The sequence below is a fragment of the Lolium perenne genome, chromosome 6 (assembly GCF_019359855.2).
Source record: "Lolium perenne isolate Kyuss_39 chromosome 6, Kyuss_2.0, whole genome shotgun sequence".
In the NCBI taxonomy this organism is placed as follows: domain Eukaryota; kingdom Viridiplantae; phylum Streptophyta; class Magnoliopsida; order Poales; family Poaceae; genus Lolium; species Lolium perenne.
The window spans coordinates 169,015,203-169,031,313 of record NC_067249.2 but is presented as its reverse complement, the minus strand read 5'-3'; the positions used below and the strand labels follow the sequence as shown (position 1 = coordinate 169,031,313).

At 45.7% G+C, this 16,111-nt stretch overlaps 3 protein-coding genes across 3 annotated transcripts; 1 reads left to right on the top strand and 2 right to left on the bottom strand.

The window, feature by feature from the left end:
* Positions 1-816: 816 nt before the first annotated feature.
* LOC139832553 (uncharacterized) lies at positions 817-4,805 on the top strand. Its single transcript, XM_071822335.1, has 5 exons — positions 817-1,739; positions 1,945-1,966; positions 2,590-2,682; positions 3,281-4,375; positions 4,425-4,805. Exons 1-5 carry the CDS (start codon positions 817-819, stop codon positions 4,803-4,805), a joined length of 2,514 nt encoding a protein of 837 aa, XP_071678436.1.
* A 651-nt stretch (positions 4,806-5,456) lies between these two features.
* LOC127306974 (transcription factor TCP7-like) lies at positions 5,457-6,427 on the bottom strand. Its single transcript, XM_051337677.2, has one exon. The coding sequence runs from the start codon at positions 6,321-6,323 to the stop codon at positions 5,727-5,729; it is 597 nt and encodes a 198-aa protein (XP_051193637.1). The 5' UTR covers positions 6,324-6,427; the 3' UTR covers positions 5,457-5,726.
* Positions 6,428-12,217: 5,790 nt separating this feature from the next.
* Positions 12,218-15,953, bottom strand: LOC127306975 (uncharacterized). The gene is made up of 3 exons (XM_051337678.2): positions 15,753-15,953; positions 15,390-15,555; positions 12,218-12,640 (listed from the first exon to the last, which is right to left on the bottom strand). The coding sequence occupies exons 1-3, from the start codon at positions 15,832-15,834 to the stop codon at positions 12,385-12,387; spliced, it is 504 nt and encodes a 167-aa protein (XP_051193638.1). The 5' UTR covers positions 15,835-15,953; the 3' UTR covers positions 12,218-12,384.
* Between the last annotated feature and the right edge of the window lie 158 nt (positions 15,954-16,111).

Below are 16,111 nucleotides of genomic sequence, written 5' to 3'. Positions count from 1 at the left end.
CACGAATCTGGTCTACATGCACAACGCGGCCAGCCTTTCCCCAGAGGGCAGCTGTGCGCCTGCAGCGCCGCAGGCCGCAGCCTTTCCCTTTGTCCCCTCGCCGCTCTCGGAATTCTTGGGACAAAAGTAAAACCCAATCCCAAAGGCAAGGAAAACTACCCACGGGGGCTCGGCCAGCCAGCGTTGATCATTAGTGTAATCTTCATTCATGCAAGACATTTTTCAGAGCCGATCGAGTTCTCTTCGTCTTCCTATGTTTACTGCTAACAATGAACGAATCCAAGAAAAAAAACAATCAGCAGAACAGGAATGAGCGTATCGATTTCATGATTCCAAATGGGCAGAGGAGGAAGTCTATTTTCGATTGAAAAACAAGGATTACAATGACCCTGCAGCTGGTGAATGCAACATTGTATCGTATGAACTGCTGAAATAGTAGGCTTTGACACTGATACAGTCGACGCATTACTAATAACTGAAACAAGGATCATAAGGAGTCGCATTACTTTTTTTGTTGTTGAAGATCATAAGGAGTCGCATTACACTATCTACTTGGAGCAAATGACAGAACACCATGTTAAACGATGTAATTATCTCCTGTGTATACCGTGTATATCTCTGTTGGTAGACAGAGTCCTTGTATTATACGTTGTATGTCCTGTTGCTATATAAAGAAGATCGCGGCCCTTGTCTAGGGTTACGCTGCCCATAACAGTTTTGATATGGTATCAGAGCTAACTCTTCCTAAACACATCTAGTCGAAAGTTCGCCGCCGCCGCCGATCGCAAGTCTGCCGCCACCGCCGCCGATCGCATCATGTCGTTCTCAGCGTCGTCCTCAACTTCGGCGAGTGGTGCAGCAGCCCTCAACATCACGATCTCGGAAAAGCTTACCCGAGACAATTTCCTGCTTTGGCAGACTCAAGTTCTTCCAGAAATTCGTGGAGCTCAACTGTTTGGCTTCCTCGATGGATCTGTGGAGGAACCGGCGAAGACCGTGAAGACCACGGACAAGGATGGGGCTGAGGTGACTGTTCCCAACCCCGAGCATGCGCGGTGGATCGCGCAGGACCAGACCGTACTAGGGTTCTTGGTCAGAAACATGGCAAAGGAGGTTCTCACGCAGATGGTGGGTCTCTCGACGTCCGCAGCAGTTTGGAAAGCCGTGGTGGAGATGTTCTCTGCCCAATCTCAGTCGCGCGTGGTGCACCTTCGCACCAAGCTGAATCAATGTCGCAAGGATGACAAGTCAGGTCAGGCTTACCTGGATGAGATCAAGAGTCTCTCAGATGAGATGGCTGCGGCGGGCAAGCCCATGGACACTGTGGATGTGATCTCTTACATCCTAGCCGGGCTTGATGATGATTATGATGGCTTTGTTGCGGCGATCACTGCCTTGATGAAGGCGGAAAAGAATGTGAGTCTGAGTGATGTTTATTCTCGGTTCATGTCATATGAGTCTCGGATGGAGGCTAGAAACGGTGGTGGCGGAGCATCGGTGAATGCCGCACACCGTGGTGGTCGCAATGGTGGCCGTGGTCGAGGATCGTTTCTGATCGGTATCGTGATCAAGGTGGTCGGTTCCGATATCGTGATCAGCGGAACAATTATGACCAGCGAAGCAACAACTACCGTGGAGGCTACAGAGGTGGCCGAGGTAATGATGGTGGAGGATACAGAGGTGGCCGTGGCAATGGTGGCCGCTCATATGCATCTGGGAGAAGTGATGAAATTTGCCAGGTTTGTGGCAAGACTGGCCATACGTCCCTAAAGCTGTTGGAAGCGATTTCGGAAAAGCTACCATGGACACGACAAGTCAGCGGGTGCGGCCTATGGATCCTATGGGGTCGATACAAACTGGTATAGTGACTCTGGCGCTACGGATCATGTCACGGGCGAGCTAGAAAAGCTTCATGTTCGTGATCGCTATAATGGGAACGAGCAGATTCACACAGCCAGTGGAGCAGGTATGGATATACATCACATTGGTCATTCTGTAATGCATACCCCTAATCATGATTTGCATCTCAAAAATATTACGCATGTTCCCAAAGCCACCAAAAGTCTCTTATCTACTAGTCGCCTAGCCACCGATAATCATGCTTTTGTTGAGTATTGGCCTAATTCTTTCTTTGTCAAGGATCAGGACACGAGGGAAATCCTCCTCCAAGGTAAATGTGTGGGAGGCCTATATCCCATGCCGGCGCCATCATCTCCATCTTCCGGTCGGCAAGCCCATGGTGTAGCCAAGTCATCATCCTCGCTTTGGCATAGACGTCTAGGTCATCCATCTTCAGTTGTAGTTCGACAAGTTCTTCGTGATAATAATATTCAGTTTAGTGAGTCGTAAAAAAGAGTCGGTTTGTGATGCTTGTCGAAGGCTAAGAGCCATCGGTTACCTTATCCTACATCATCAAGTGTGTCTACTTTTCCTCTTGAACTTGTATTTTCTGATGTTTGGGGCCCTGCTCCAGGCTCTGTTGGAAGATATAAATACTATGTTAGTTTCATTGATGATTATAGCAAGTTTACCTGGATATATCTTCTTAAAAATAAGTCTGATGTGTTTCAGAAATTTCATGACTTTCAGCATCTTGTTGAGCGACTCTTTGACAAGAAAATTATTGCCATGCAAACTGATTGGGGTGGTGAGTATCAAAAACTTAACTCCTTTTTCCAGAAGGTGGGCATATCTCATCTTGTGTCTTGTCCTCATGCACACCAACAGAATGGCCCACTGAGCGCAAGCATAGGCATATTGTTGAGGTTGGCCTGTCTCTCCTTGCTTATGCATCCATGCCTCTTAAGTTTTGGGATGAGGCATTTCTTACGGCGGTGTACCTGATTACTCGTCTTCCTAGCAAAGTAATCAATTCTCAAACACCCATTGAGCGTCTCTTTGGACATAAAGGGGACTATAGCTTCTGCGCATCTTTGGGTGTGCGTGTTGGCCAAATCTTAGACCATATAATAAGCGCAAACTAGAATTCCGTTCCAAACGGTGTGCCTTTCTCGGATATAGCAATCAACACAAGGGCTACAAATGTCTCGATATTTCAACCGGTCGTGTGTATATTTCACGTGACATTGTGTTTGATGAATCTATCTTTCCTTTTGCTTCACTTCATTCTAATGCCGGTGCCCAATTGAAAGCAGAAATTCTTCTTTTGCCTTCCAATCTACAACCTATTCACATGCATGATCATGAAGGGGGTGCTTTACAGTTTGATGATGTTGATGCTAATCCTGCTAACGATTAGCCTGCTGAGTCATTTGCGCAGGAATCAGGTCAAAATTCTGCTCCGAGATGGTGTTTCGGTGATTTTCCGGGTTACGGTGCGAATCCCGGAGACGATTCTCTCTTTCAAACTGACCAATCCTGGCCGCCCTCGGGATCTGGACGTGTATCTCCCTCGGATCGCACGCCGTCCTCGGTCCGTGCGTCGTCGGCAGGCGACGCTGTCTCCGCGCGCGTGGAGGACGCGGGTTCGCCCGCCGGGGCATCTCCGGGCCCGCGTGGTGGCCCGTCGCAGTCTGCCGGGCAGTCTGCCTCCGCAGAGTCTTCTGCCACAGGATCTGGTGCGGCCAGCTCGTCTCATGTGTCTGCTCCTGGATCTACTGCGGAAAGTGTGCCTGTAGCCTCTGGTGTGCCTGGTCGTCCTCATACACGGAGTCAAAGTGGTATATCTCAACCCAAGCAAATTACTGATGGTCGTGTTCGGTATGATCGTGTTCGATTTGCAAATTTTAGTAGTTCTGGTGAACCTACCAGTATTGGTGAAGCACTTGCCGATCCTAAGTGGAAGGCTGCTATGGATGAGGAGTACCAGGCATTGCAGCACAATAATACCTGGCATCTAGTTCCTGCTGGTGTTGGCAAGAATGTGATTGATTGCAAATGGGTTTACAAAGTGAAGCGTCGTGCTGATGGCTCAGTTGATCGGTATAAAGCTCGTTTGGTTGCAAAAGGGTTCAAGCAACGCTATGGCATTGATTATGAGGATACTTTTAGTCCTGTTGTCAAGGCAGCTACTATCCGATTGGTCCTTTCTATTGCAGTTTCTCGTGGGTGGCACCTGCGTCAGCTAGATGTGAAGAACGCGTTCTTACATGGTGTTCTGGAAGAGGAGGTCTATATGCGGCAGCCTCCTGGCTATGAGGGGCGCCCAGGGCTTGTGTGCAAGCTTGATAAAGCTTTGTATGGTTTGAAACAGGCACCTCGAGCTTGGTACTATCGCCTCAGTTCTAAACTTCAGTCTCTTGGTTTTTCTGCTTCTAAGGCTGATACTTCTCTGTTTTTCTACAACAAAGGGGGAGTGTCTATCTTTATGCTCATCTATGTTGATGATATTGTTGTTGCTAGCTCATCAGAGAAGGTGTTGCTTTGCTCTTACGCATGATCTTGGACTTGATTTTGCATTGAAGGATTTGGGTAGTTTGCACTATTTTCTTGGTATTGAGGTGAAGAAGGTACATGATGGTATTATTCTATCTCAGGAAAAATATGCTAATGATCTGCTTGGGCGTGTGAATATGAAGATGTGCAAGTCGGTTGATACTCCTCTATCAGTGTCTGACAAGCTGTCTGTGATGGATGGAGAAGTGTTGAGTAGTGAGGATTCTACTCGCTATCGAAGTATTGTTGGTGCGCTTCAGTACATTACTCTGACAAGACCGGATATTGCTTTTTCTGTGAACAAGGTTTGTCAGTTCTTGCATGCACCAACTACAGTTCATTGGACATTTGTTAAGCGGATATTGAGATATCTCCAAGGCAATCGTAGCTCTTGGCTTGCGTTTGAGTAGATCTTCCTCTACCGTTGTTAGTGCTTTTACGATGCTGATTGGGCTGGTTGCCCGATGATAGAAGGTCTCTGGAGGATTTCTTTGTGTTTTTTGGGTCAAATCTGATCTCATGGAGTGCACGGAAGCAAGCCACGTGTCTAGATCCGATCTGAAGCTGAGTATAAGGCATTAGCAAATGCTACAGCTGAGGTGATTTGGGTGCAAAGTTTACTCACCGAGTTAGGAGTGTCACAGAATCGAGTGGCATGTTTGTGGTGTGATAATATTGGAGCTACATATCTTTCTGCTAATCCAGTGTTTCATGCACGGACAAAACACATTGAAGTGGACTATCACTTTGTACGTGAGAGAGTAGCTCGGAGGCTCTTGGACATACGGTTTGTTCCTTCAGGAGATCAAGTGGCTGATGGTTTCACTAAGTCACTTTCAGTACGACAGTTAGTATCGTTTCGTCGCAATCTTAACTTAGATAAGTTATGATTGAGGGGGAGTGTTAAACGATGTAATTATCTCCTGTGTATACCGTGTATATCTCTGTTGGTAGACAGAGTCCTTGTATTATACGTTGTATGTCCTGTTGCTATATAAAGAAGATCGCGGCCCTTGTCTAGGGTTACGCTGCCCATAACAGTTTTGATACACCAACACATGTTGTACAAGCAGAAATGTAATAAGATCTAATGGGCTCGCATTTACAGTAAGTCGCTTGGTGCCGCGGCAACTCCCTTCATCACCAATTAAACTTTCAGAACGAACAAAGGTCGATCGAGATCGAGAGGTACCCTACAGAACCACGCACACACACCCAGCTGACACTAATCTCCGATTAACCAAGAAACACTCCTGGTCCCAACTCCCCAAACAGATCACGGACGCCAACGCAAAACGGGTAAGAAGCTCGCTCGGTCGATCTCGAGCGAGTCACCGGGTCTCCTCCTCTGCGCGGGTGTAGGCGCCGGAGAGCGCGGAGAGGAGGTTCAGGTTGAGGTGGTGGTGGTGGTGGTGGGCCTGCGCCATCGGCACGTACGCCGCCTGCGCCTCCAGCGGCGAGAAGCCCCACACGTCCTGCCGCGGCGCCGCCCAGAACGCCGCCGCGTCGTGCTCCTGCTCCTGCTCGCGCGGCCGCTTGCCGAGGAGCGTGTGGTAGTAGGAGGAGGTGGACGGCGCCGAGGACGAGACGAAGGCGGCGGGGGCCGTGCCGGTGCCCGTGGCCGCCAGGATGGACGGCTCCGCCTGCCGGAGCAGCCACTCGATGGTCTGCCCGTCCGACTTGAGCCCCAGCTCGCGGGTCAGCTGGAACACGCGCGCCGCGCACACGATCGGCATGCGCACGCGCCGCCCGCGCCCGTTCACCTTGCTGTGCCGGTCCTTCACGGCGCCGCCGCCGGCCTTCTTGCGAGGCGCGGGGACCATGGCGGAGTCGCCCGCGGGCGCGGCCGCCGCGGGAGTCGTCATCGGTAGCTGCTGGTAGATGTGGAAAGGGCCGGCGGCGGCGGCGATGTCGTCGCGGGAGGTCATGGCGTCTGCTTCTTCCCTGTCAAACGGCGGAGAGATAGGAGGAGGAGGTGATCCGGTGGGGTTTGTGGGAGGCTTTGAGGTGACGGGGGAGAGGGACACACGGCGGAGAGATTTTATAAGGACTTGCTTCAGATATGTAGCATTCGTTTGCTATTTGTTTGATTTTTCGAGGGTGCAACGAATACGTTGCAATCATTTTATGTTCAATTAGTAGTAAGTACAAAATTTTGCAAGCTTATTTTTCGAAACGAAGGTCTTTTTATTTTTTTTAAAAAAATTAGGCCTTTTGTTCACTGGTGTTTCACAATATTTTTGTTTTGTACTTACTTCTCTGCGTAGTTCCATCTTTGCTTTTGTTTATTTTTTTACTTTGGAGTTATTACAAATGTGTTTCTGTTTGAGGGAAATATTGAGCGAGTTTCGGTCCCGTGGAACAAACAAAGTGCTAGTTGTTGGATCATTCAATCGACCTAATTATCATATGTCACACTGACACGTGACACCTTCGGATTGGTCGCTACACATCCAGTTGCGCCATACTAGAATCTTTTGTTTGTACAACTAATCTTTGTGTAGGGTTGTACTTGATGAGCTGGCTCAAAAGTTATTAAAATTTGATTTTTTTTCCAAACCCAAAAGCTATACCCAAGTTGCAGCCTATAGAAAAACTCTCACTTCTTTCTCCCTTTCTCTCGCGCGTCGGCTTAGCTAGAAGGAGTGATTTGGAGCGAGGAGGTCGGGGCCCTCCTATCCATAGTAGTGCTAGTATTTACTTTATGAAGTATCCCTATGTGGAGTATGACAATATGCCGAAGGGGAGATAGTCTCCAGAGCAGTCGAGCGGTCCATGGTGGCGGTGCTCTGGAGGCCGAAGCCGTAGATAGAGAGGGAGATCCGCATGGTGCACACTCTAAACAATCTCGCTTGGGCCTGAGCTCTCACGATTCTTCTTCTTCCTTTGACACCAAGGTGGGGGAAGATTGAGACTGCCATGGCATTGGATTTGTTCAGATCTGCAGTTCTAGGTGTCAAAGCTGATACTTTGGAGTTTACTTAGAGCGCATCTTCAGCGGATCTTCAGCGACAGCGACGCCCCATCCTGTCGTTGATAATGGCTGTGAGCGAACACTCCGAGCTCTGGTACCATCTCTGTTTCTCCCTCTCAGGAGGCGTTCCAAAGGGGACGGTATTCTGCAGCTCCGCCGCGGTGATCAACGCCTGCTTGTCTTCAAGTGGTCTTGTCGATCCCCGGTGGCGGCGCGGGTGGCCGTGGTGTTCAACTTGCCTTCTTCGCTAGTAAAGAAAGACTCAATGGCGTCCCAAACTTTATTTTTAGGGTCCTTTTAGTAATAGTTGAGGAGTGAAATGTATTTTCCTTATATTTTGAGATCATCTTTGTATACTGTAAGCCCACCGCTCTTCAGTAATACAACTTCTGGCCCCTTGAGGGTCCTACTTGTGTTCAAAAAACAATTTGCAACCTATTATTGTTACAAACTCCCCAACTAAACCAAACATGCCCTTGTAAGTAAGTAACACTAGCACCTCACCACTCAGCTCTCTGTCTCTCGGTAGCTACAGTTCCACAGGATATCAAAAATGTAGGAATAGGAAAACCACAGTAATATGCTAGAAATGAATGTGCAAACCATAGGATTGTAAAGCACATGAATTTGCGAAATTAAGTGGTCCATTTGTAGGAATAGAAAAAACACAGAAATCTTAAGAACCACAATCAAATTATGGTCAGAACAAATGCAAAAGTAAAATTAGGTCATTATCATGGAACTTATGAATTTGATCTCATTCTTGTGCATAGGAATGTAAAAGAGAGATTTGAGTGGATTGTATAATCCTTTGTTTTCCTGTTGAAACATAAAAAAACAATGCTACAATTTTCTTATGATTCATTCCTTAATTTGAATCAAATAGATTAATAGTGCCGTCAAAGGAAGATTTCCTATTTCTACATGTTTCCTCAAACGTTCCTATGAAACAAAGAGTCCCAAGATAGAACCAAATCGATAGGCAAGTCGACAACGTGCAGTGTGGTACAAATCATCTAGGCTACACTATTACATATGACTTGATAATTTGTTTCAAAATTGTTTTCTAAGGCTAGATTTTGCGTGCTAAAAAGCAAATGAATCGATGAAGATCGAATGCCTCACAAGTCCAGTTGTACAGTTGTACCTTATAAAATAAGATAGAGCCAATTGTAGAGTAGGCATCCATGTCTTTCGTAACCCCTCTACGGCCGGGGTCTAGGATTTATTTTTTTGAAACGAGCGGGGTCTAGGATTTAGATACAAGTATAGTTCTTTGGGCTTCCAGGAAATTAATTTTATGAATAAAAAACTTCATTTGTGCGTAAGGTTTTCAACTAAAACCTACGGGTGATATGTACATACAGAGCCAAGCTTATTCATTTTCATCACGTAAGAAGAAGTATTGTACGTTTTGGATTTTGTTTTAAAATGAAAATTTTCTTCCTAATTAGTACTTTTTACGTCAACATAGCCTTTATACTTTTCACTTCTACCAAACGAACAACTGATGGTCCACCATCAACGGTACAATGCAGTAGGAGTCTTGGAGGGGTCATCCAGCCAAGCATGCATGTTGGATCACATCGAGCCGGACTAGAAATGACATGAGCTACTTTGTTTGCAACTTTGCATCACATGGGTAATGTTTACAGTATATATTTCTCTGGCGGTAAGTGGTACCACTAGCATTCATCCAAAAATGATGCTGCAATACCATTCCACATTCTTAGGTGATGCCATGCTTCAAGAACAGTATTCGGCATTATATAAGGATTATTGGGCCACAAAAACAATACATTCGCCTGATGGAAACTTTCCTTCCAAATATATCCTTCACAAGAAGTCTCATTGGTCGTAGCTAAGCATCTTGAAATGCTTTGTTACAACATCTGGAATCGATCCATTTGACGCAAGGATAAAGGATCCGATGAATTTGGATAGAATCCAAATGAGAGTGGTAAAAAAATTTGGAAGATGAAGATCCACTTAAAACTTAGGTATTTGTGTGGTATCTTCATCTAGATGTAGTTCCTTACCAAAGAAAATCTTGAAAAAACACAATTGGCAGAGAAGTAAAAGGGTGTTATCTCATCAGGATGAGACTATAAAGCATTAAAGCATGGTGCACACTCTAAACAAAATCTTGTTTGGGCCGTCGGCGCAGCGACAGATTCCTGTAGTGCAAGTGTAAATTTTCTAGATCTATACGACCATCATCCAGATAGGTTCTACCAAGGAAAAAAATAGCGCGCTATAATAAAATAGCGTGAGTCTAAAAATACGCTATTAGCATGTTATAGCGTGCTATTAACGCGAATAGCGCGCTATAGCGCCGAAATAGCGTAGCGTCGGCTCTCCAGATATGCTATAGTGTGCTATTAGCATGCTATTTTTTCCATGGGTTCTACCTTATACCCACCACGAAACGTTGTGAATATATTAGACAATTGACTCAATGGTGTAGATTCTAGATTTAAGCTACTTATTAGGGCGGGAGCAATATTGTCATTATTTGATCGCTTTAGCTAAATAGAAATAACAAGATTTTTAAGGATAAAAATATTTTTCTTATGCAGGTCATCTACCGGTGCATAGCTACGCTCCGTTTATGATCGTCTGTATAACGTGTGGAGCATCGTGATCTATTTATGAAGGAGTCTACACCTTTGAGCGAAATTTAGCAAAAGGAAGGAGGTTGAAGGATCTGCGAGGGATACATTTACTCTACATAGATAGCAGCATAATCTACGAATTGATCATTATCTTTTTTTCTTTCAAAATGGAGGAGACATCCCAGCCCTCCATAGACGCTTTCTTACTGTGCATCTCATGGAACGGCTGCCTGCATCCACTTATGTAAATCTTTTAACTAATAAAGAATCTTTATCGAAAAGAAAATCGGCATTCCTCCTGTATGCATTGTGTGGATCATTTCTTGGTGCATCGCGTAGAACAATCCTTCGTCAAACTTCATGGACATGAAGTTAAACAACACTGCACATCCAAGGGTCTCTCTGCACGGGTAGGCACATCCAAGAGTCTCTTTGCACAGGAACCAAGATCGCGCGAGGAGAAGGACGCCGTCGAACTGTACCCACTAGGGGGAGCATGCCACATGGGAATCTAGATCCAGCGCCTCTCACTTTGCTGGAATCTGCAGGTCTTTTACAAATAGTGGCAAGCCTAGCAGCGTATCACATCACAGGTCGATTAGCTAGACGAAGGAGGAGGTTAAATATGTTATCTGAAACGGAATCAACTGTGGAGCCACAGTGGCGGTAGATCTTGATTCCACTGTCTTTCCCTCTCTCATGGCAAATTGGTTAAGGAGGCAACGTCGTAGCGCCATGAATCGTTGTCAATCAGAAAAGGGCAAGAACGATTGACATCTGCTGATGGGGGCCTGCGGAAAAGATTAGATGATTTGCTTTTGGCCTAGGTACGTACTAAAAATCGTTATCGCGCATCTCATCGCCATGGGTTCCGTGCGGCAGATGCCCCAACTTGCATTCGGTCGAATGGACGTGGACATGTAGATTGTACAAAAGCCGTACTGTACACTGCCGCTCCGGCTTGAGGGCGTTGCTTGGTGGTGCAGTAGTGTGAGGACCAACCGCCAAGGAGAAGGCATGGCTATGGATTGACGGCTCGACGGGACGGACTTGACGCACCAGCTGGAGCCTGGAGGTCGTTTGGGTTACGGAGTTCTTCGACGCCTTTTCTGGACACACTAAACCATTTTTGGTTTCGCTATGTTGGATGGTTAGTTCGGGTCACTAAAGTTGGCTAGTTTTAATAAAAGATAGATCAAAAAAAGCTAAGAGATGTCCGTTTGTTTGCCAAATTTAGTTAGGTCAAAAAAATCTAGGATGACTGGACTCAATGATGTTAAACCCCACGAAAAAGTTTCTCAGGCCTCTAGATAAAAAAAAAAAAAGCTAGGTCACGGCATTTTGGATGGCTCAATTCAACGGAAACTAGCCAAACTAAACAGCGTGTCACGTAAATCAGTTTAGCATCCAAAATGGCATGACCAAGAGGATGTTGTACTGTGTTCTCAAAAAAAAAAAAAAAAAAAAAAAAAAAAAAGAGGATAGAAGTTTTAAAGTGTTGAAAGGCGTCATAATTAAGCGGTTTAAAGTTAGAAAAAAAAAAGATCATTTAGATCGAGGAACTCAGTGTTACGCCGAGGGAAACTTGGATCACAGTTCACATATTCATAGGAAGGGTGTGGTCTGAGACTACCGAGTTCTACTTTTTAACCCCAGCGGCATCATTCCACATGAAACTGTTCAAATCTTACGGGAATCCAAATGAATTTTCCACAAGGTGACTAGAGAATGGCATATTGTTGGGAGAGGATAGGAGGTCCAGCGTGCATGATGATCTGTGCTGAAAGGGAATGCTGGGGATGGACAGGCCACCATCCTTCCTAGTTTTGGATATGCATGCACTGGTCGTCTACCTACCCGCTCTCTCTTTCAATCTCTCTGCTGTACAATTGGAGCCACTGCCGGCAAAGTCTCCATAGCTTCGTTGGCTATGTCGGCGACCTTTTCTGCCACCTGGTTTTTAACCCACCCAGATCTTTCTTGAACTAGGATATACCGGAGTTGTTTTTTCTAACTGTTTCAATCTGCAAAAGCCATCTGCATTCCTTATGTTCATCAGGCCATGGCAGCTGCTTGTTATTACGAGCAACTTCTTCTACGTATTATAATGTTTTGAAAGTGTAAATCAGAACTCCCGTAGTGTTGTACTTGTCAGAGATATGCAATAGCAATCACAAAAACCACTGGTTTTATGCTAAAATCACAAACTAAAAGAACTGCTGGGACAAGAGTATAGAAAAACTAGATCAAACGTCAATACTTATAATACCTGAGTTACTTGGCTGATTATATCACAGGATTGACAAGTAGAGAAAATATAATCCCCAGAATACTACAGCTGCTCATTGCTTAGGGCCAACGAACTACACTACAGGGACAGTTACCACGACATCACAAGGTTCACGAGTTACTAGGAATGACGTTAAAGAAGTGGTAAACTTCATCCTCATCAAACACGGCAACTTCAGTTGAGCAGACCTCACAGCAAACGGGGTGAAAGACTGGACCCTTGTTTTCAGCCTCTGGTGTGGTAGAATCGACAGCCGTTACTCTGCGATTCCTGCGCTTTCCTTTCCCCTCCCGTAGGATCTGATCGGTCTTGACCTTGCAGTTGCTCACGAACATTGCACGGTACTGGTTCACATACTTCTCATGCCTGCAAAAAACCATTCACCGTTTAAGTGTTTGGAATTCAAATAGAAAACAAATTTAAGCGTTGCAAGATCTAAGGTCAACTGAGGCATTCAGAGTTGTTAAGTGAGGCCCCGTTCGCTTCAGGGGAGAAACAAAGGATTTCTAAAGGTTTCAATTCCTCTGGAAATTTTTCCCTTGCTAGCGTTCGCTTCGAAGGAACAGCCGCAGCATTTCCCCTGAAAAGTTTTGCTAGCCTGTACTTTTTAGAGGAAACAAAAAATCTACCTAGACCTCATGTTTTCGTGGAAGCCCGAGGCAAAACTCTGCCGGTCAGCTAAATACGTGGGTTCTCTGTCACACACATAAGAAGAGTGAGAGTAATCTTGCACAATAATAAACAATTATAAGCTTGGGTCCTGGCTGTGAAGAACCATGATTTAACTTAATAAACAATTCCATCGCTCTAGAGTCCTCCGAACGCCCATCCATCTAGCCTTTCCCCAGGTTTGCGTTCCTACGGTTTACGGCTGCTGCCCTTCCCTATTCCTTACAGTTTTTTGATCCTATGTTGTCTAGACCTGCAAACCGAACGGGGCCTGAAAGCTTCGATTGGTCCCCCAAAGGCTGTGCAATATGTGAATGTAGACAAAGTTGACCGTTTAGAAACCCGGGACAAAATAAACAAATCCAACCCTTGTGCTCAGCGCCGGCGTCCCTGGCACTGAAGGTACGCAGGTCAGCGCCAGTACCTTGGTGCTGTACAGTTTTTTCTGTGCTGCCAAATCAAATGCTGCTCGAATGATCTTACATCTACATCGGTGGAGCTCAACGCCAATATCCTCAAGGGTAGTGATATGGACTTAACAGTTGAGCAGGTCAGTGCTATAAGTCTTGGCGCTAAGATATGTCAGCATACTATTGGTAGTAACTTCCGCATTCATACTGCTGCCTAAAAAATATACGGTTATCTACAAAGGAGCACGCGAGGCAGCAGCAGCGGTGCTGCCCTGCACTTGGTGCTGACATGAGCCTGCACAAGCCAGACACCGCAAAGGCGCAAAGTGACGATAGAGAAGCCGCTGCTCTCCATTTACATACAACTGCACGCTACCACCACAATGGTGAGTCGCAAAGAAACACCACTAGTAAAAGACAGAGCTTGACTCGATCATGTACACAACATACAGATCAATTCTTGGCTCTTGCAGATGAAACGGATCGCAGCCGCGAGACTTCTTCTGCACACCGTCAGACAGCGAAGATCTACTAGCTAGTGGTAGTACCCTGGTTGATCGGGTTTCTCAATTTTCTTGTATCCCATCTTAGGTTCCTGCTAGTTTATTGACCAAAGTAATCTACAGTACTACTAGTGACAGTTCTCCCTTCTGTCTTCGTGGACATGATGAGGTTAAGTTTCCCTGATACTCTACTTTTAAGTCTCTGATCAAATGCAATGCGAACACCTTTTCTAACTCCTCTTACTTTGATGGATTGTCACATCTGTAGATTCTTCCTTGACTCCAAATGGTCACTGCAGTGCCAGATCAGTATAATCTGGTCAAGCATGTAATGAAACACACTCTAAATACTCTTGCTTATCCAACAATGGATAATAGCGCAATCAACCATGGAGGTGAAATGACATCTACAGTGGAGCTAACGTACACTGCCATGTCAAGCCACATAGGAGCTGGTAGGCTAGCTTGACAGGTGAGTTCAGGTCCATAGGGCCTGTTGCTGACCTTTCATATTCAACGGTAGGGGTACTGGTTCTTAGCAAAACAAAAGGTCAGATTTGGTTGAAGTTTCAGACCAGGGTCATGTATTCCTCTAGTTTTGAAGAAGGGTCAATTCTGTGAAATTTCAAGTGCAATACAGTGACAACATTATGTAGCGCACAAGGCTTAGGAGACAAACAATTACAGGATGATTACTAAGATGGCTTGGCATAATAACATAACCGTAGTAAACTCGGTACAACACAGCACATATCCAAGCCAGGAGACTAACGTGTGTACATCACGGTTGGTTGTGTTAGCTATAGGTGAGCATTGTGCCAAGAGGAACAGCATCGCCGTGTTTACAGACATATTCAATCAGAGCTCTACAACAAACAAATTGTACTAAATTAGACCTCCAGATTTTTGCACATATGGGGTCCTTATTCTTGTTCAAATAAATCAGATTGCAAGTTGAGTATAAAGAAAATTTGTACTTGCAAGTGAGGAAATGAACATGCATAGTTAAGTGTGATCCCTTTATACAGTTAACATTTCATCACAGGATAAGCCTACGAAAGTATATTCCCCTTACCGGCTTCAACTAGTGGCTTTTTTCACACAACAGCAAAACGAAATTAAGAAATGAAACCTTCAGGAACAACTGGCCTGTACACAGTTATCCTAGACAAATAAACCGAGCAGAAATACAGTTATTTCTTACTTATTATACCCACTTGAGCAAAGCAATTTGATCACTATGACCCCAAGATGTGGAGGCAGATTTGCTCACATATACTCCTAATTAATGGCATAATGTACACCAATCCTAAACATGATTATAATCCAGTAGCCCCTGAATTCTCTGTTAATTAATCAAATGATGGCAACTTTCCTACTCGTGTTCCACAGTGGCAGTAACAGGTTAACAGCACAACCACAATCTGAGTGCATGTAACAGATATAATCTAACATCAGTCTGATTGACACGCATCTTATAATGCAATAGAACCCCTCTTTGAGACGAACCCTGTGTGAAGCATCGATGGTTACCTCTGGGAATCGAGGCACAAGGTAGTGAAACACGCGGGGCAGCTGAGCACGGCGTCGGAGGTCCGGCCTTTCCTCTGCTTGTGCGCCCATCGCTCGTCAACATCGTCTATGGCGGGGTCGTAGAACTCGGGCTCGACGGAGTAGTCTATCTCATCGTCGCTGGATACTGTACCAAATCAGAGACCACGAAAAGAAAAAGGCGAATCAGATGCAATATTTGCTTAAGCGCACCAATTATAAGATAATAAGCATGCGCTGCAGCTTGCGCAGATTGCAGGTGGAAGAACAATACCAAAAAAAAAACGGTTTACATGTAAGATTGGGCATCTGCAGCAGAATAACGGGGGAGATTAAGCGAGTTACCTAGGTCGCGAGGATCTTCTGGATCTCCGGCCTCCGCCTCCATCGGCTGCTTCGCCGCCTCCTTGGAACTCTCCGGCTCCATGAATCCTCCACGGCGCGCGCAGTCTAGCTACTCCTTTCCAGCCTTCTCGCTCCTTCCCGTTCGCCGTCTGCTCGTCTGTTCTCCTCTCTTCTTCTCTGAGAGGCTACGCGGAGGAGGTACACAGCACTGGGCCAAATCGAAAGCGTTGTGTTGGCCCAGTAGGCTGGATGTTACAGCGGTTTTAGTTTGGGTTTTCCTATTCTTAGGTTCAGTTAAGGGGAGCGACCGGCAATTCCTATTTGACGCCCGATGCGTCCGTTAGCGCGCTGACACGCAT